General features: G+C 45.3%; 1 protein-coding gene across 1 annotated transcript; it reads left to right on the top strand.

The window, feature by feature from the left end:
- The first annotated feature begins 675 nt into the window (after window positions 1-675).
- Window positions 676-2,962, top strand: FOXA2 (forkhead box A2). Its single transcript, XM_006903143.1, has 2 exons — window positions 676-762; window positions 1,673-2,962. The coding sequence occupies exons 1-2, from the start codon at window positions 676-678 to the stop codon at window positions 2,960-2,962; spliced, it is 1,377 nt and encodes a 458-aa protein (XP_006903205.1).
- Window positions 2,963-18,928: the final 15,966 nt, after the last annotated feature.

The following is an 18,928-nucleotide window of genomic DNA, read 5'->3' as shown; positions in this document are numbered from 1 at the left end:
GAAATAACTAAGTCTGCCTTTATCAGACTTTCGGAAGGGAATGTGGGCGGCCTCCCCCAGTTTACTTCCCAGTTCCCCAAGTCCCCACCTGCCAGGTGACGGGAGCCCTCGCCCCTGGAACCCGCGACCCTGCTGCCAGCCGCACTTCCTTCGCACTTCCTCCTCGGAGCGCGCGCGCAGGTGCGGGAGCGGAGGTGGGGGGCTCGCCCCGCACCTAGGTAGGAGCTGATTATTCAAATGGGCTGCGGAAGGCCGGGGATTGGAGGCCGGAGCGCCGCTCTCTAACACTCGGGGCCCACGTCACTGCGGCACTTGTCGCTCCGACGGCCGCGCCTCCCCCTCCCTCGCCACCCCCACCCCCGCCCCGCCTGCCCACTTCCCGCCGTCTCGGGGTGCTGAGAGGCACTGCCCACTCACCCTCCACCGGGCAGCGGTGAGGCGGCGGTGGCAGTGGTGGGCGCTCTCCTAGCTGCGGGGTTCGGTTAGGCCTCCGTCTCCAAGAGGTCCCCTCCTCCCTCCCATATTCAACTACCGCCTTTGGCCGGGAGAGAGGAAGTGGAGCAGCGAGAGGAGAGGGTGGGAGGGACGGTGCCTGGCAGATTTATTTTTTTTAAGAGGGTGGGGGTGAGGGGGACTGCTTGGTCGTTTGTTGTGGCTGTTAAATTTTAAACTGACATGCACTCGGCTTCCAGTATGCTGGGAGCGGTGAAGATGGAAGGGCACGAGCCGTCCGACTGGAGCAGCTACTACGCGGAGCCCGAGGTAGGCGCGGGCCCGGTGGCCGGGCGGCTGGAGCCTTCGAACCACTTACCACTGGCCCCCGCCCCCGCCCCCAGCCTCTGCGGCACCATCCTTTACCTCCCTCGTTCGACTCAAATGGGTCTCTTTTTTATACGACACACTGTTAGCCTTGAGATAATATTAACTTTGTGATCAAATATTGACTTGCGGCGCCTCCAAATCCTCTTCGTCGTCCAGTCACACACTATCCTAACAGAGTTCTGTTTGGCAGCGTGCAGCTGGGGAGGGCTGGGGAGGTCTTAAGGCTAGGGGGTTGGGGAGCCGAGTGGAGACTGGGGGATGTGGTGGAGGCAAAGAGACAAGGAGACCAAAAATTTGCGCTCCAAACCCTGGCAGCTGGAGTTCAGTTCTTGATCATCTCCCCACCTCCCAGCCTTACCTCCAGCTGGTTCCAAGACTCAACACAAACAGCTTGCTGTTCTCCCTGGCCCTGGAGCTCCTTAACCCCCAATGTCGGGGCAGAGGGCGCCTGGGACAGTCTCTGCTGAGGCTGCCTCGGGAGCCCTGCTCTGCGTCCTGCAGGTTGCTCTTTAGGGTCAGGTGTCCCAATTTGCGTGCTGACCAGAATGTGAGAGGTTCTTGGAAAGAATTCTGAGGTCCTGGTCTAAGGGTGTTGCATGTTACAGTATCTGGGAGAGGCACAAAAGGCTAGGAGTAAACCACCCGCGCAGAACAGTAGTTGGCTCATCAACTCCCCAAAGCCGATCCTCATGCGCGCTGAGGGAACGGGCTTGGTGACAGTGCCAGTGCGAAAAGAGCTTTCTGGAAGGCCTCCTCTGGGCGGTGGCCAGAGTTGGAGGGAACACGGGAGGTCTGGGCTTCTGGGGCTGTGGTGCTAACCTGTGCGGCCCCCTCCTGCCTCTGTCCACAGGGTTACTCCTCCGTGAGCAACGTGAACGCTGCTGGCCTGGGGATGAACGGCATGAACACGTACATGAGCATGTCCGCGACCGCCATGGGCAGCGGTTCGGGCAACATGAGCGCTGGATCCATGAACATGTCTTCGTACGTGGGCGCAGGCATGAGCCCATCCTTGACTGGCATGTCCCCGGGCGCAGGCGCCATGGCAGGCATGAGTGGTGCGGCTGGTGCGGCAGGGATTGGGCCGCACCTGAGTCCTAGCTTGAGTCCGCTTGGGGGGCAAGCGGCCGGGGCTATGGGCAGCCTGGCCCCATATGCCAACATGAACTCTATGAGCCCCATGTATGGGCAGGCTGGCCTAAGCCGCGCGCGCGACCCAAAGACTTACAGGCGCAGCTACACTCACGCCAAGCCACCCTACTCTTATATCTCGCTCATCACCATGGCCATTCAGCAAAGTCCCAACAAGATGCTGACGCTGAGTGAGATCTACCAGTGGATCATGGACCTGTTCCCCTTCTACCGGCAGAACCAGCAGCGCTGGCAGAACTCGATTCGCCACTCTCTGTCTTTCAACGACTGCTTCCTCAAAGTGCCACGCTCGCCTGACAAACCCGGCAAAGGCTCCTTCTGGACCCTGCACCCAGACTCAGGCAACATGTTCGAGAATGGCTGCTATCTGCGTCGCCAGAAGCGCTTTAAGTGTGAGAAGCAGCTGGCTCTGAAGGAGGCGGCGGGTGCTTCAGGTGGAAACAAGAAATCGGCTGCCCAAGCCGCACAGGGTCAGCTAGGGGAGACTGCCCGGCCAGCCTCCGAGCCAGCAGGCACAGAGTCGCCCCATTCGAGCGCCTCTCCATGTCAAGAGCATAAGCGAGGGCCTCTGGGGGAGCTGAAGGGGACGCAGGGCGCAGCGCTTAGCCCACCAGAGCCAGCGCCCTCTCCAGGGCAGCAGCAGCAGGCCTCTACCCACCTGCTGGGCCAGCCACACCATCCAGGTCTGCCCCCTGAGGCCCACCTTAAGCCAGAGCACCACTATGCCTTCAACCACCCCTTCTCCATCAACAACCTCATGTCCTCAGAGCAACAGCACCACCATAGCCACCACCACCACCAACCCCATAAAATGGACCTTAAAGCCTATGAACAGGTGATGCACTATCCTGGGTATGGCTCCCCTATGCCAGGTAGCCTAGCCATGGGCCCAGTCACGAACAAAACGGGCCTGGATGCCTCACCACTGGCCACAGACACCTCCTATTATCAGGGGGTGTACTCTCGGCCAATTATGAACTCCTCTTAAGAAGGCAGCAAGCCTGGCTGACTGGCAGTCCATGGACAAGGACAAGAAGAGACAGTGGAGTTGAGACTTTCAGTAGGAGGTATTGAATAGATGGGTGGAGGAAGAAATCCCTAACACCCCAAGGACAGTAGTCTTCCCTCACCCTGTGCAGTCCTTCCTTCCTAAACATATGGACCACCACTGATGCTGCTTTCCACTCTGCAAAGAGAGTAAAGGAGAAAAGATAAAAAAGTAAAAAAAAAAAAATCCATAACCTCTGGTTTCCATGACTGTATAGACTCCTGCTTCTCTTGGAACCTGCAGATTCTTACCTTTTTGTGTTGTTCTCATTGCTCTTATTGCAGGGAAATATTTTTTTTAAGTGTAACTCGATGTAAAGTAATGTAGTTTTAACAGAAAATCAGCGAGTTGTACTATTGTTTTAAAGGGGGAAGAGTGATGTAAGGGTCTGTTGTAAATGACTCTGAAAAGAAAGTGCATTCCCATTTTTGACAAGGTGAAATTTAGGTCTGAGATCTAATTAATTTATGGTTTCTGTGTGCTTTATTTATAGCTAATGTGTATTCTGGCTGTGGGGCCAGAGACCCACACATCTTTATTAAAGTGTTATTGCTGGGTTTACACCTTAAATCTTTTCTTTAAGGTTCTTTTCCCCCCCAGGATGATGAGGGAAGAGGTCTGTTTTGGTGCTTCCTTTCATTAATGAAGTTTGTAGATTTCCCCAACACTTGATTATATTTTCAGACATGCCAAAGTTGAGATAATTCTGTAAAGGTTACTTCAGTTCTACAGATAATATTTAGCAAAATATTATCTGTACTGGCACTATCATATATCTGCCTATGTATTTATCTTAAAGACATCTTATTTTTTTCAGATACATATCGAATAAAGGTGCAGGTATCAATGTACTTCTAGAACTCTTCAGCATTACATCATTAACCAGAATTCATCATCGGCTCCATGTTTTAGTTTGATTTAAACTTTACTCATAAAAGCAAAAACTAGAGCCTGAGCAGACCATACCAAGGTTGACAAATATTTGTCGTTGAAACTAGGGGGGGAACCTTCTTTCCTTAACTATATATTGTTTACAGCACTCCACAGGACGATTTGAAATTGTGCTAGTATTGAACCCCCAGGTTCATTCTCAGGGAGAAATTGGGGAGTGAGAGATGTGTGGGTAACAGGGGTACAGGTATGGGCTGCCTTGGCATGAGTGCACCTGGACTGGGTTTGCAAACCCCTGCAAACCTCGCTGCTAACTGTCCACTCTCCTTACTCCTAGGGAGTAGGGATGTGGCACCCCTGAGACAGGGTTCTGCAGTTAGGCATCTGCCTACCCTCATCATCCACCACTTTCCCCCCTTGCGGAAGCGTCCTTCAAGTCGAAGTTGTAGCCAAGTAGTGAGGCAGCAGCAACCCCTTAATAACCAGGCTTGAAAAGCATTTAGGAGACTTCCTTCTGGAATTAATGTCAAAGGCATAGTGATTATCCAGATCTCCTTTTTAAAATGAGGTATGTGAGGGAGGGGTGGAGTTTCTGGCCTGATTGTCACGTGACTGTTAGCAGCAGGCCAAAAATCCAGGGACTGCCAATCTGCTCCTCATCTCTCTCCTCACGCTTCATGTACTTGCAAAGTGTTCTGGCTTCCATGAAGTCAGGGATGCAGACTAACGATGAGTAAGTGTTTTATGAGTAGTAAGGAAAAATTCAAACGTAAATAAAGACCTCAAATTATTTCTTACCCCATCGGGGCCACCTCTTTTAAACTCGCCAGCAGCTAAATTCCCTGTCCAGGCCCTGTGCCCGTGGGGTGCCAAGGTTGGCTTGCCTATGACATTTGATGGTCTGCAAACAGACTGGACTAAGGCAGAGACCCGTGGTCCTCAGGGTCCTGCAGACTGGGGATCCCTTCCAGCAGGTTAAGAACTCTGCAGATTTCAAGGGCTAGAACTTCTTGGCCTTCAATTTCTAAGCTCCAACTCTTGTTGCCTGTGGTGTTGTGTCCCAGCCCTGGCAAGCGCCTTTCTACCGCGCCTTTGACAGCTTGTGGGGTTCTGGCCCTTCCAAACCCTAGACTTCCCACGCGCTTTAAGGGGGTTTACGCCGCCCTCCCTCCAAATCCCTTCTTATCATACCACATTGTCCAGTAGAACACAGGGAAGAGAAATGAGGAGGGGCTGCGGAGGAGGCCGAGGCCAGCAATCAGGGGCTGTTTCTCCCCCAGGCGAGGACACACACGTCGTAGACCAGGCCTGAAATGTGTTTCATTACCACATAAAAGGCTCCCGTGGCGAAGAAGCCCAGAGGCAGAGCCGAGGGCTAAGGAGGACAATGGGCGCTGAAAGCGCTGTTCTAACCTGCTCTGTTTCCTTTCATATGTCTTTTGTGTGAGGGTCGTTTTAAACTACTTAGGACATCCCCCTCAACTGATCCGGATCGATAAGATATAGTTCTGTTAGAATACATTAGAAGAAGTTGGAATGGTGCTTTCGCCAAGGAGCGTCCAGTTTGCTCTAGTTCTGTCCTCGGCTCTGAGCTTGCCTGCTCGCCTACAACTCGCCTAAGTGTCCTGAGGAGCAACCTTTCTTTTACCCCCTCTCGCTTTTCTCAACATTTACCCCGCGTCTTCTACGTGCCAGTTTAAGCAACAGTCAGTGATATGTGAACAAAGTCAGTAAACAACCAGGGTTTAAAAACAAAACAAAACAAAACAAAACAAAAACACACCCAAACACACACACACACACCTCAACACACAAAACCTCTAGATCTGAATTCCAGGAGGGTAAACTTTCCCTGCCACGTCACACTTCAGCAAATTTGCACAGATATTATATTACCTCCCCCTGTTTTATTATTCCTTTTTTTTTCCCTGGGATCTCATTGTACTTAACTGAATTTTATAATGCTGATCGATATCTTGGTAAAATATTCATTTTTAAACTAGCAGGCAGTGAAATCTTTGCTTTGTGTGCTAAAGTCAACAGTCGCTGGGTTTGCGCTCAAATAAATGCGAGGATGCCTGGGCTCTGAGCAGTTGGCTGCCGCCCCCGCGCTGCCAGGCCGCCCCACGCCTCCGCCGGCGCAGGTAGGAGAGCGCCCACTCGAATCTGCGCCAGGCTCTGCGGCGGTGTTGACGCCCCTTCTCGCCCCAGCCAGCGTTCGCCCTTCCTGGGGCTCTGCTGTCCAGTGGGTTGCAAGGTGGGAGTGTTTCACGTTAAACTAGCAAGGAATCTGAGGCTTGGGGAGTTGCATTTGACGTGGGATTTTAGAAACCGAGGTATTGGAAAGCTTGAAGGGAATTACAAATGGAGGTTGAGTTTTGTATCCAAGCATAGTTGGAGAGGCATTTTCAGGGGCCTTGAGGCTGAGGAAGTGGCTACCAGAAGTCACTACTGGTCCCTGGAGCCACTAGAGTCTGGGAAGTCTATCCTAAGAGAGGGAAAGTGCGCTCCTTTGGACTCAGTCTGGAGTGGGGGTCGGCAGGAATGCCCTGGGTGGCGCCGGATGGTCTGAGAGGCAGAGATATATCAGCTTGCGCCCCACAAAGCGCACGAGGTCGTGTCCAGCTCAGGGCCTTCCTGGGTCTGGATCAGCCGCGGAGGCTGAGAGGCCAACACCACGCGAGGGCAGATGGTGCTTGCTGCCTGGAGGCTATGGCGTTTGGAAACCTCCCGTTCTGTCTCAGAATCCGGTGACCATTCACTGTCGCTGGACAGCTGCTGGCGGCCGGCCATTGTGCACAGGTGCGCAAGTTCTTGAGGTTTCGAATTTTAAGAGGCGAAAGCCAGGCTAAAAGGAAGAAACGGATTTCGTCCGGTTCTACTCTCAATCCCACTGCCCTTCAGTCTCCGGTTTTCCTGCGGCGAACCCCTTCTGCAGCAGGGCCCAAGCTTGAATGTTATGCCCGGAACATAAGCCACGCGGGGAGCAGAAAACCTAGTAGGCGCGTGGCAGCCTTGTGCAACCTACGAACCCTTGGCTTTCAAGGACTAGGAACCGAAAATGGGTCTCTCTTTTACCTCAAAGGCGAACTCCCCCATCTTCGCTTCTAAACCAGCACTCACAAGTGGGCCTTTGCTTTTTTCAATACTTACACGTGCATCATGAGAACTGGCCGGTTAGGTTATTTGGGGCATTTCTCAGCAATCAGCGGCGCTTAGGTGCCCGGCCTGGGAAATGGAGTTCTGATAGTTTAGTGGTAAGGAGTTGTGCTGCCAACTCTAAGATATGCAGTTTGAATTCCCCCGTTATTCCGAGGGAGAAAGAGACTTCCCTCCTCTGCGATTTATTATTTACAGCCTCTAAAAAACTGCTGGTGGCTCAGCTATGAATGGGTTCCGACTCGGTGATATATGTAACAACACTACTCCTGTTTGAAAAGAGCTCATCCAGACTGCAACAGGATCACAGGTTTCCAAGACAAAAGGGCAGAGAACCAATTTGTTGCAGCGAAAAAGAAATGGGGGGGGGGGCGGAGAGAACGTAGGCAGATTTTGTTCCTCCCAGCACCCTCCCACACCTCAGTATGGGAACCCTGATTACCTCTTTCCTGTCTTCCCTGGCTGGGAGCCGGGATCGCTGTGCACCCAGGGACCAGAACACGGCTTATGCATGTCTGGTTATGTCTCTTGAACACGATCGAACGTTTGCAGGACAGTCGGTGAGGCTAATCGTTTTTAAATAATTTATGCCTCCAGGTTTCTCTGGTAATGCACGGCCTGGGATCCGTCAATTACTTGTCATTAGATGAGTGTCGCCTAGCCTCAAAAAGGCCTTTTCGCGGGCCTTTGATGGCGCCTGGCCACCTTGGCCAGCCTACTACATATAGAATTAAAAGTGTCCAGCCTTTGAAAGCCTGTTAAGGAATATCAGAGTTAGAAAGAAAAAGTCTTACTGAAGAGATGCAATCTTCTAAATGGCCAATTTAAACGTCAGATCTTTATCGCAGGCCTTTGCTAGACTTCATAAAGAGAAGCTGAGAAGCCTCTGCTCTTCTGTGCTTTCGGGACCTTTAGAAACAGGGTGGGACAGAAGAAAAGAAAGAGTCTGCGACTAAGTGGAGTTGGGCATGGGAAGACCTTGAGCATAATGGTATCCTTAGGGACAGAGACTAGTTCTAGGAGATGGAGCTTTGGGAATGGCACAGAGATTGATCTTCAGCACAAATACTGTGGGAGAAAGTAGCCTGCAGCTCTAGAACTGGCTCTGTGCCCTGTAAGAAGGAGGTAAAGTAAACTTTGCCTAAGCCCACGGGCCACACCTCTAGCCCTGGCCTAGTGATGCATGCCATAGGCAGATAACTATTTAAATGCCTTGATACTTGAAGGCATCAGTTTCTGCCACCAAGAAAGAGACACACCTCCTGCACACTCTGCCCCACATTTGCTGAGTCTGCTGTGGTCAAAAAACAAGATCTCAGATCCCCAGTGCCTGGGTAGGAGACAGCATGGGCACCATCCCGGACTTGGCAGCTCTACCAGTAAAACTATGGAGAAGAGCTACTCCCAACATTTGCATCTACACTTAATTACTTACAACTCTTATTGCTCACCTCTGTGCAAGTACACCATCGTTCTGCAGTTAGTGAGCTTGGAGGGTCTCTGGACCCTCTCAGGCAAAACAGTGTTTTGATTTTGAAGACTTTTTGGTTGTACAGTAGACTTCAGATTTCAACTTCCTTAACATCTATACTACTTTTCATCTGAGAAGAGAAGAGGGGGAGAGGCAGAGAAAAGATAATGAGAAAAAAAGAAACAGAAAAACACAGAATATGCCTGTGTACTCAGGCCTGGTTGTTACTTTCCTTTGGTCTCGGAAACTAATCCCTTCCAGAGTTTGCTACACTTATGTGGAGATTTTAAACTTCTTCTTCTTCTTCTTTTTTTTATTAATGAGATGCACCAGATAGATATGAGCAGGACAAGTGACCAAAAAGGGAATAGACTAGATCCTGGCTACTTTCTTTTCCCAGATACAAAGCACTTGGTGAGTTTTCTAGTCTCCCAGAGGTTGCCTCCAAAGCTTAATCCTGCACAACTTCTCCATTCTGCTTGCTGCTTTCCTTGCCCACTCTCTTATCCCTTTCTCTTTTCTTCTTTAAAACAATCATGTGTATCCCCCCGGTCCCTTGTCCCTTTTGTGTTTGTTGATAACATGCTCACACCAAAAGCCACACACAGAACACCAACAACATGAGATGAGGGAGAGAGCAATTATGACTTAGGCTAATAAGCAGGGAACACCCAAGTTGAGTCAGGCTGTCTCCTGGGAGACTGATGGAGGCTCACTTTACAAGCGGTCATTCCAAAGGGTCCCTAGTATCAAAGTGGAGGTGACCCTGCAACTCCCTTCCCCCTTAGCCCCTGCACCTTTGGTCAAAGTCCACTGCCTTGTTGTATCCTCAGTGGGTGAAGCCACCATCTACATCATAGCCCTTATCATATACAGGTAAGGAGAACAGGATGCTTTACAGAATAGTCACCTGACTGGCTCTCGTATTGAGGAGGTACCATTTCTCCTCCTCATCCTCACTATGATATGCTTACTTTTTACATTATTTTTACATAATTAATTAAATATTCCTTAAGTCTCAGAGCTCATTGCTCTTTCCACAGGATGCGTTAATGAAAAGGCATTAATTTATGTGACTTTTCCATTTCTCTTGTAATTTTCTCTCTCATTTTATATTTTTGAACAGCTGAGGGCACACACATTAAGTCCCTTCCTTGGCATTGCTAAAGATCTTGTTTTGTGTTCAACAAGGGAAAGTGGCTGAGGAAAACCCTCTTTTAGGTTAAATTTGAGGTTTCAATATGCCCAGTAATGTTCAGATATTATGTTAGCAATCTCAAAATATTTGAGAGGGGAAACTGCACAACACAAATACATATAAGGAAGGATGTTTGAGTATAATGAACATTATAACTTCAGAATAACAATTGTTTGCTGTTTTTAATTCTACTTGTTTCAATGCATCCACATCTACTTGCTTCAGAGCCTGAGGATTACATTTTCATCAGAGGTGAATCAACTTTTCTACTATTTGATTATTTTGAAAAGATGAAAGCAAAAGTTAAAAAGTAAACTGAGATCTTCTTAGGCAGAATTGGTATAACTCTGGCAAACCAAAATTGGGTGCTTGCATAGAACTCTCAACTTGCTATTTCATTAGTAATATTATCTCAAGGCATTATTCTTCTCATTTAACAAAGCAGATATAATCATGCAATGAATTGTGTTGGGAAATTTTTGCTCACTTCAAAGCATGAAAGTTATTGAAAAAATAAAGCATGATCTTGAGAGATGTTTAGAGGACTTAGAAAAATAATAGAATAGATTGGAGAGCTGGAGAAGTAGGCAAGCAGATGATTTTATGCAATTTTCTGTACAAGAATGTAGTGAAATATCAGCTAGAGTAAGATCAGGTCTTGGGGACCTCTGTACAACTTTTACAGGCAACTTGGCAAAGAAATCAGGACATTGTAATGAATACGCACTGGCTTAAATATGCAATTCTGTGCTCAAATTTTCTGCTTGCTTTAACTTGTAAAATTCAACCTAAGAAACTGAAAATAAAGGAGATTGCTCTCTCTATATCTACTGTGAGGATTAATAGGTGACCATCCAGTAGGTTCTCAGATTCTGTAAATCACAGAGGAAGAGATTACCAGTTTTTATTCTGCAGAATATTTGGTGATCACAAATGGCCGCTTTTGGGTTGGTAGTGAAACTCTTTATGCACTAGGTCATCAGAGTTACATTACTGTATTAAACTAAACAGTACATACATGAAAGTACTTGCAACTACAACAATGACATGCCTTACTGGCTGAGAACATTTGACTTCTGCCCCTTATACTCAGAAAAGTCAATCTGTTTCTTGGTAAGACTTAAGCCCTTAAATTCTGTCATTTTAGTGGTCCTCATTTGACCTGCCCACACACATACACACATTTCTCCATCCTTTTTTTTTTTTCTTTATCACAATTGTATCCAATCCCAACTGCCTTTGACACTGTTCCCTATAGCGCCAAGCATTAGACAAGGTGCCCTGGTAAGCAGGATATCCTTTAAGCCATACCATTCCCATGGTAGATGTTAGAATTTAGTGAATTAACCTAAGAGCTGAGAGAAATGTAGGAACTTGCTCCAGGTGGAAGAGCTCAAGATTGACCTTATACTTTTAAATTCTATGTTCTTTCAACTTCTCTAGGCTTTATATGACTCTGCAGCACAGACCTAGTTTTCTGCAGTTATTAGCTGAGATCTCATTCACCAGCCTAGGAGAGGTTTAGGTTGTGCCTGGGGTCTTGTAGGTTTCTTATACTTTTTGAGGGGTAAACCAGACAGAATTCTCATGAGGGCCAAGTCAGTCCTGGGTCATGCATTTTTCCCTAACTGAAGCATGGGAGAAGGGAGTTTCACTAATTCTGGGAAGAACAACACAGATAAAGAATTATCAGCTTTTGCACTGTGATTGAAAAGAGAAAATGCCAGAAGAGAAGTATGTCAAGAGCTGAGACAAAGGACCATGACAGAGGGATGTAAAACAATTCATATAGCCAAATTCTGTCTGGATATAGAGCCCATTGGCTTTCCTTATCAGGGGATTGGGGAGCAGGAGCCAGGACCATCCAGTGATACTCTTGTCTCTAACCTCCCTCTGATCCACACCTGGTGGCTTGACAAACACAGGTGACAGCTCCTTTGGAATGAATAGTACCACTCAATCCCTGGTCTCTGACTCCTCACAGCTTTGTGAACACAAGATCTCTGTCCCATGGTGCACCTCTGCCCTTCACATGAAAATACAAATGCAGATACAGATCCACAGCAGCCTGAGATCCATTCCTAAGCTCTGAAGACTGACCTCTCACGTTGGTGTTTCTGTGTGGAGTAGGAGGCTGCCCCAAACTCTATAATGTTGATGACTAGCAGCAGCCAAGTGCACTCATAGACACATATTTCAGGGTGGCCGGGCCCTGTCTGGACCTAGGAACCTTTTGGCCCAGCTCCGGCCCACATCATCCTGTTTCCAGGCTCAGTGCAGAGGGTTCTTTTTCTTTTTCAATGCACCCCCCCCAAAAAAAACCCAACCTGTTCCCAGACATTCTAGGCATGTAGCAGCTCCCAGTTTTCAGATTTCTGGGGAAAATCTAAATAATATTCTAAGATTGGTCTCACACATTCCCTTGTCTAAGGTCTGGGAATGGTCAATTCTTGGGAGTCAGAGCAGAACCCTAGATTAAATTTTACCTCCCTGCCCCCTTCACTCCCCACCACCACCTGTAATTGAAGTGTCAGAGCCAGTGGGGCACTATGAATGACAAATTTCCCCAGACTCTAGCTGTACACAGGCTTTCTGAGGGAGGATGTGACAGAAGGATGACCTAAAACCAAGGAATTTATGGGAATGGTAGATTACACAGTGGCCATTCTCTATTTTAAACCCTCTGCCCCCCTTTCCCCATACCAGCAAACCAATTAAAGGCCTAATTCTCTCAACCATTTTTCTTGAAAACATTTTGATTCACCCAGGCAGACAATTAAATCCCCTTCACACCTCTCCCTTCCTGGGGCTCAGGAACAAGAGGCCTCACTATCTCTCTCCATATCAAGCAATCAATTGGAAGAAGCTGATCTCAGGTGCTAACCTGCACTTATCAGAATGCCAGACTCATTTAGGGAGCTCAACTCTGCAACCTACTGTGATCCCTGCATTGATTGTGCAAAGTGCTGTTTATATTTTTGCCCTTGCTCAGTAAACAACTAAAAGTAACTGCGCTTACTTCTCTTTTGCATTCAATGAAATCCTGTCTCCACACACTCAACCCCCTTTTCTCTGTCTCTTTTTCTCTTTTCCCCATTTCCTACCTCTTGCCTTATATTAATCATTAAGAGATTCTGACACAAACATCCTTAGCCATCTCACCACCAGCAGCTAGGTATGTAGAGTCTATGTGTTCTTCTCAGGGCTCATATCTCATCCAAAGAACTCAGCATCTGCAGGGAGAGCTCCATAGCAACTCTTACCTTGCTGCTTCTAAAAGTCCCTATACAACTGAAATGCCTGCCAGGTGCTTTCTTGGGCAGTCCCCCTGGCCCCCTCCCTCAATTCATCCCTGGACTCCAAATGCCCAGCTGAACAATATGAGCTGGCTGTGTGTGTTGGAAAGCTGTGTCTGGATGGAATAGCCATAGTCCTGGATGTAAGCCTCTTTAGAGGGAAAATACAAATTTGCTTATTTTCTGACTATCAACCTTTAACGGTCCTTAGTATTGCTTCACTTACTGTCCATTTATTTCCTAAGAGAAAGACAGAAAAATTGTCTCTCATTGTTAGTATTTTTCAGTATATGAACAGATTGCCTGTTAATAATGAGGCCCCCTTCCTTCAGATCTGTCTCTATGTTTGTTATGCAGCAATCCTGCTGAAGGGTGAACACTCTGCAATCTATTTGTGTAACAGCATTGGAAGACTTAATTGTCAACAATTAACAATAAAATATTGATAATGCACGTAGCAAATGATCATTTAAAACAAATTCCTTAATTTTCAATAAAAGTAAAATTTTTGTAATTGTTTCCTTGAAGGCATTGTCTTCATGTGGATTTCACAAAACTAAGCAACTTATTACTTCAAACGAAATTCCTTTCTTGTTTGCCTAAATACCTTTCTCAAGATAAAAAGATAGTTTTCAAATTATATCACCTCAGCTTAAAATACAGTTTCTCATTATTATCATTATCAGTGAGCTCCTACATATCTTCCCCAAGATACCCCAATGCTAATTTTAGTTTTTCTTTTTTACTGCTGTTGTCCATTAACTCTCCAATTTCAGAATATCTTTAAAAGTGCAATGAAACCTATAAAATTGTCAGCCGGATTCAAGATAAAAAGGTCTTTTAGTATACAAAGTTTTCTACAGTTGTTATTGTTATGTGCCATCAAGAGGACTATAATCCAAGGTGATCCTGTGAGTGAGCAAATGGGAACCCTATTGCTATGCCATCTTCACAACTTGATCTCCGACATGCTGGAGACCACTGTTACTCTGTCAATTCACCTTGCTGAGGGTGGAAAGCAAAATAGGATATATTGTAAAAAATTCTGTGGGGTATTTTCTACAACTTTGCTCTTTTTTACATTTTTTCAAAGGGGTATAAACTGTATTTGAGGTTTTGATATATTATGAACTAGTTGATCTATTTGATGAGGCCCTTGAACAATGTAGTCTGTGATGTGCACTGAGGAAATGAAAGAATAACAGATTAATGTACAAATGACAGAATTTTATAGCTGCTCACAGGCAGCTTGCCATGTTTGCATTCAGCAGCCTTAAACAATACAATTTTGTTTAAGAAAATCTTACACAGTTAAAATCAATTATCAAATTTCATCTGTTATTTTCCTGTATATTAACGTTTGATAACTTTGCTTCATGATGCTGATAATGCTTAAAAAGATAATCTCCATATATATATATACTTACATATAAAACACATTTAAATATACATTTAAAATTCATTTCATTTTAAAATCTACCATTTTTGGATAGCTTGAAACTATTAATAATATAGGTAACATCTCTGGGTTAAATATAATTACATACCAAATTGAGAATTTTTTTCTTTTGCTATATTCGTGCAGTCTCCTTACATCTGACCTAGCTCAGTTCAGGTTTTGGGTTTTTTTTTTTGTTTTTTGTTTTTTTTAGACTATCTGGCTGTGGTTACAGTCCAAAGCTGCACTGAATTTTGAAAAATAATTCAGATTAACCCTGTAGATACTATCAGAGTGCCTACTAGGGCACTTTGGGAAGAGCGCTGTCCTGTTTTGTGCAAAGGGCGAAAACGCGACCTAACGGTGTTTGCATGTGTATTCAGCCATGAAATTGAATATTATAAAAGTTGAGAAAATGCAAATCAAATTAAAACCAGGGAAAATTATCTTTAGTTACAGCGGCATGTAGTCCCCAAGTGTTTGCTTAAAATGAAGCATTTATAAATGCGAAATATCTAAATTGTCCCCTCACTGCTGACCCCTCCCTTACCACTCCTCCAAGCAGAAAGCTTTTCTTTAATCCTGATAGAAAATGTATTAAGGGTGATTTTTTGTTGTTGTTGTTTTTACCTTGGATATAAATCAGCATCGAAACATGCTCCCCTCCACCTGCTTTAAAATGAAATGTTTTAAGTTTTTTAAGTGTTTAAGTTGGGCAATCTCTGAGCCCCGCGGCTCTCTCCTCCCACCCCCGCATTGGGACATGGGTCGTGCCTGAAGATCCGGGAATGGCTAGCATTCCTGGCCAGCCGACAGGAAAGGGTCGCCAGTGCTGTGGGAGCCTTTGGAGGTGCGCGCCAACAGATGAGCGACGACCGCACTAGAAGAGACTGCAACGCTGTTCCGGACCAGCGACCAGGCGGGTTGGTGCCGCGCGCGTGGGCAGTGAGGCCGGGCGCGTGGTCCGCTCAGCTGCGATTCTCCGCCACAACCACCTGGCTGTGCCCCTCTTGCAGAGGCCAGGATGGCACTCAGCGTTCAGTCAGGGGAGCTCGCTCGCTTAGCTTCTGAGAGATTCCCTGGGACTTGATGGAGGACGTTGCATAGAGGAAATGTTCAATAATATTTTTGGAGGGGGAAAGAAATCTAAAGTGGTAACATAAATAATCATTCAGTCCCCCTTCTCGCGCATACTCAGGGAAAGGATCCTAAGGATGCCTGCCTTCTTGCAGGGTTCATCCCACTCCAGCCTCAGGGTAGTTCTGAAGGCCTCCAGCTTCCCCCTACAGCCCTCACTTCCCCAGGAATAAACAGAAGAGGCCTGGAGTCTCTCTTAGACACACTGAAGGGCCTCGCCAGGAGCTGAGCTGTGGCAGCATGATGACCAGGCAGGGCAAACGAGTTGCGCGACCGCCCCTCTCTATGCTAGAGACCAGGGCTCAGGACTGGGACCTGGCGGCTTCAGGGTCCACCGTGGGACAGCCAGAGGGGCCTGGACAGCCACGCCCACCACTGGCTTTTGCTAAGATAGCAGAGGACCCTGGGGACACTAGCAGTGGTCTGGACTTGGTGGCCTCAGAGATATTTCCTTTACACCCTTCAACCTCAGTCAGTGCTTTTCCGCGTCCCGATAGGGGCAGCTCTCCTGCCAGACCCAGGATGGTGGATGCCATCTGATTTCTTCTTCTCCGAACAGGGAGGACAGTTGGTGATTCTCCTCTGCCACCTCCTCCTCGCTCACAGAAGTAGTCTTCTTTGCCAGAATCCCAGCTAACTCCTGTGAGGACAGCTCAAATGAGAGATTAGTGCTGCGTTTTTCGTTTGAGAGCTATTCCTCTTATTTCTTTTCCAGAAATCTCTAGAACAAATTTTGTCAACTACGACTGAGAAGAGATTCTTTTTTTCTCTGAATTTTTAATCTGTCCTCTCTCCTTCCTACAAGTGCTATAGGTTATGGCTGAACTTTGTAAATTCAGGAACCAATTTCGAAGAAGAGTTGTGTGCGACATGTGTTTGTTGCTTCTAAAACAGAGCAAAGGAAACAGCAGCCAATTAAAATGAAAAATTTTTATTCGCCTCGGGAGGAGTCAGCGATTAGTCCCTGGAGATCCACAATTTTCCCAAGCCTGTTAACTGGTGACAGTGAATGAGTGCCTTCTGTAATTTAATTTCTCTGCCACACTAAATAGAACTACATTGTAAACCTTAGATCTACTCTTACAGCTAGAATTGCCTTGTTTTACCGTTTGCACCATAAAGACCCCCCAAAAGGACACTGTATTGTGATTTCTACTCTTGAATTATTCAAGAACTTAATGACATTTTTCACTTTAAAAAGGAAACTAATTGCCATTGATGCAAAGAATGTGACCTTCGCTGGGTGCCAGGCATGAAGGCATCTGTATTTCAACACAAGAGCTATAGAGAACAGGTAGAAAGAACAGAAAAATAGAAACATAAGTGAATTGAAAAAAGACACAGAAATCAAGCAAATGATTTCATTATTTTCCAAGCAGTGACATACGTTCTACAATGTTCTTTATTTAACTTATATTCCCACAAAGTTCTCTTTGCTTAACCTAAAAAGCATAAAAACATTAACTCAGATCTGTTTTTCTGACAGAACATGGGCTTTTAGCAAAAACAGGAGCATTTAAAATTTTGGTATTATATATCCCTTCATTGATATAAAACGACTCTGTGAAATATACAATTGAGTACTTAATAACCTGCCTCCTCATCTTCTGCTTTTTGTTAGCTCAACTAACTCTCTTATTCAATTGAAAAATGTAACCTACCACTGTAAAGAAATTATTCCCAGTATTCACTGTTTGAATCCATCTGGAGTTTCCAGGACAGGTGGTACTGACCTTGCTCACTCACTACTAGAACTCTCATTCTTCAGATCACAGAACATAGATATTTATTGTGGTTTTGGTAAAAAAAAACAAACAACAAACAACAACAACAAAAAAAAAACCTCCTAGTGTCTTTCCTTCTATCCTTCTTGCTTTCTTTCCCCAGAAGCCAAAAGGAACAAAAGAAGGGAAATGGACTTTGATCAATGCTTTTAGGCTTCATATATTCATGGGCCACCTCACATAGATGTGCTGATGCCTTTAACTACATGAATGAAAACTCCTCAACCAATTTTTAACCATTCTTCAAGCGCAAGGAAGATTGGGAAGTTGGAAACAAAATACGGGCCTGTGGTCTCGGGCTATGGACTCACAGTCACTCTCCCTCAGATGGCTAAAGAATTTTTCTTTTACTTTTTAAAAAAGAGGAGAAAACTGAGGGGGGGCTGGGCAAGGAGAAAAATGCAACAATGAATGAATGGAAATCCAAAATCCCTGTAAATGTTCATTAAAATTATTAAAATAAAATTTAAAAAAATATTAAACAAACAAACAAAAAGCTTAATGGGAGTAGACTGGCCATCTTTCTCTCATAATTAATTACTGCTAGTTTCTAACTACCAGAGGAAAGTGGACTTTTGATTAACATCACAACACTGCAGATACTTCTTTTCAAGGATGTTTGAAATGAAGAACCCTCATCTCTGAAATGAATAGATGTTGCTATACAGTCAATATCAACACATAGCAACCTTGTGGAACATGGTCTACATACTTATGCAGTTTCCAAGGCTAGAAATCATCCAGGAGCAGATGGGGTCATCTTTTCCCAGCAAACCTGTAGCCTTTTGGCTGGCAGCTCTACACCCCCAGAGCTTCTTAGAGGATGAACACAGTTCCTTTTAAATTACTCCCTCAACAAAAACTTAGAATTTACTGATAAATTCAATATCTATGTTGTCTGTGTTAGCCTGTGGAATGCTGTGTATCTTGTAGTGTTACTGGAAAAGAAAAGAGAGTACAATTCAATACTTAAATTGATCTTAATAAATTCTACATTATATCAAATGCATCACAGTCTAGAGTCTCAGGCAAAACAAAAATTTCCATAAAATTCCACTTGTGGAAGTCTGTTTTTCCACTTATGTAAGTTTGTTAAATACTAGTTAGAAGGAGATAGACATAACCAGCATTTCTCAAATTATGTAAAAGAATAAGTGCTTTCTTATTTCCTTAAAATAACATTTCTTGGATGTCTAGTCTGTCTACAGCAACATAGCAAAAGAAGCTGAGAGACAATATTTTATTTGTATAAAACAATGACATTTGAAAGTATTTGTAAAATTTTATTCCATATAATCTTTTTTAATTAAGTAAAGTTGGAACTTCTATGAAATAAGTAATGATCTTTCTTGCATTCTTCTTATGTTTGGTAAACAAAACAAAAATAAATAATGCTTTTGAACTGAAAATTTTAAAAAATCTAAAACTAGAGATTTTTTATTTAGATATTTTATCTATACTGAAAAAGTGTTATGTGATATGATATACATTATAAAACAAAGCAGAAATTATGCCTCTTCTAGTATACTTTA

Source organism: Elephantulus edwardii, unplaced genomic scaffold (genome assembly GCF_000299155.1).
Source record: "Elephantulus edwardii isolate Elephantulus edwardi_28Jun2011 unplaced genomic scaffold, EleEdw1.0 scaffold00520, whole genome shotgun sequence".
NCBI classification, from domain to species: Eukaryota; Metazoa; Chordata; class Mammalia; order Macroscelidea; family Macroscelididae; genus Elephantulus; species Elephantulus edwardii.
The sequence above is the reverse complement of the archived record's forward strand: the minus strand, read 5'-3'. Positions and strand labels throughout refer to the sequence as shown.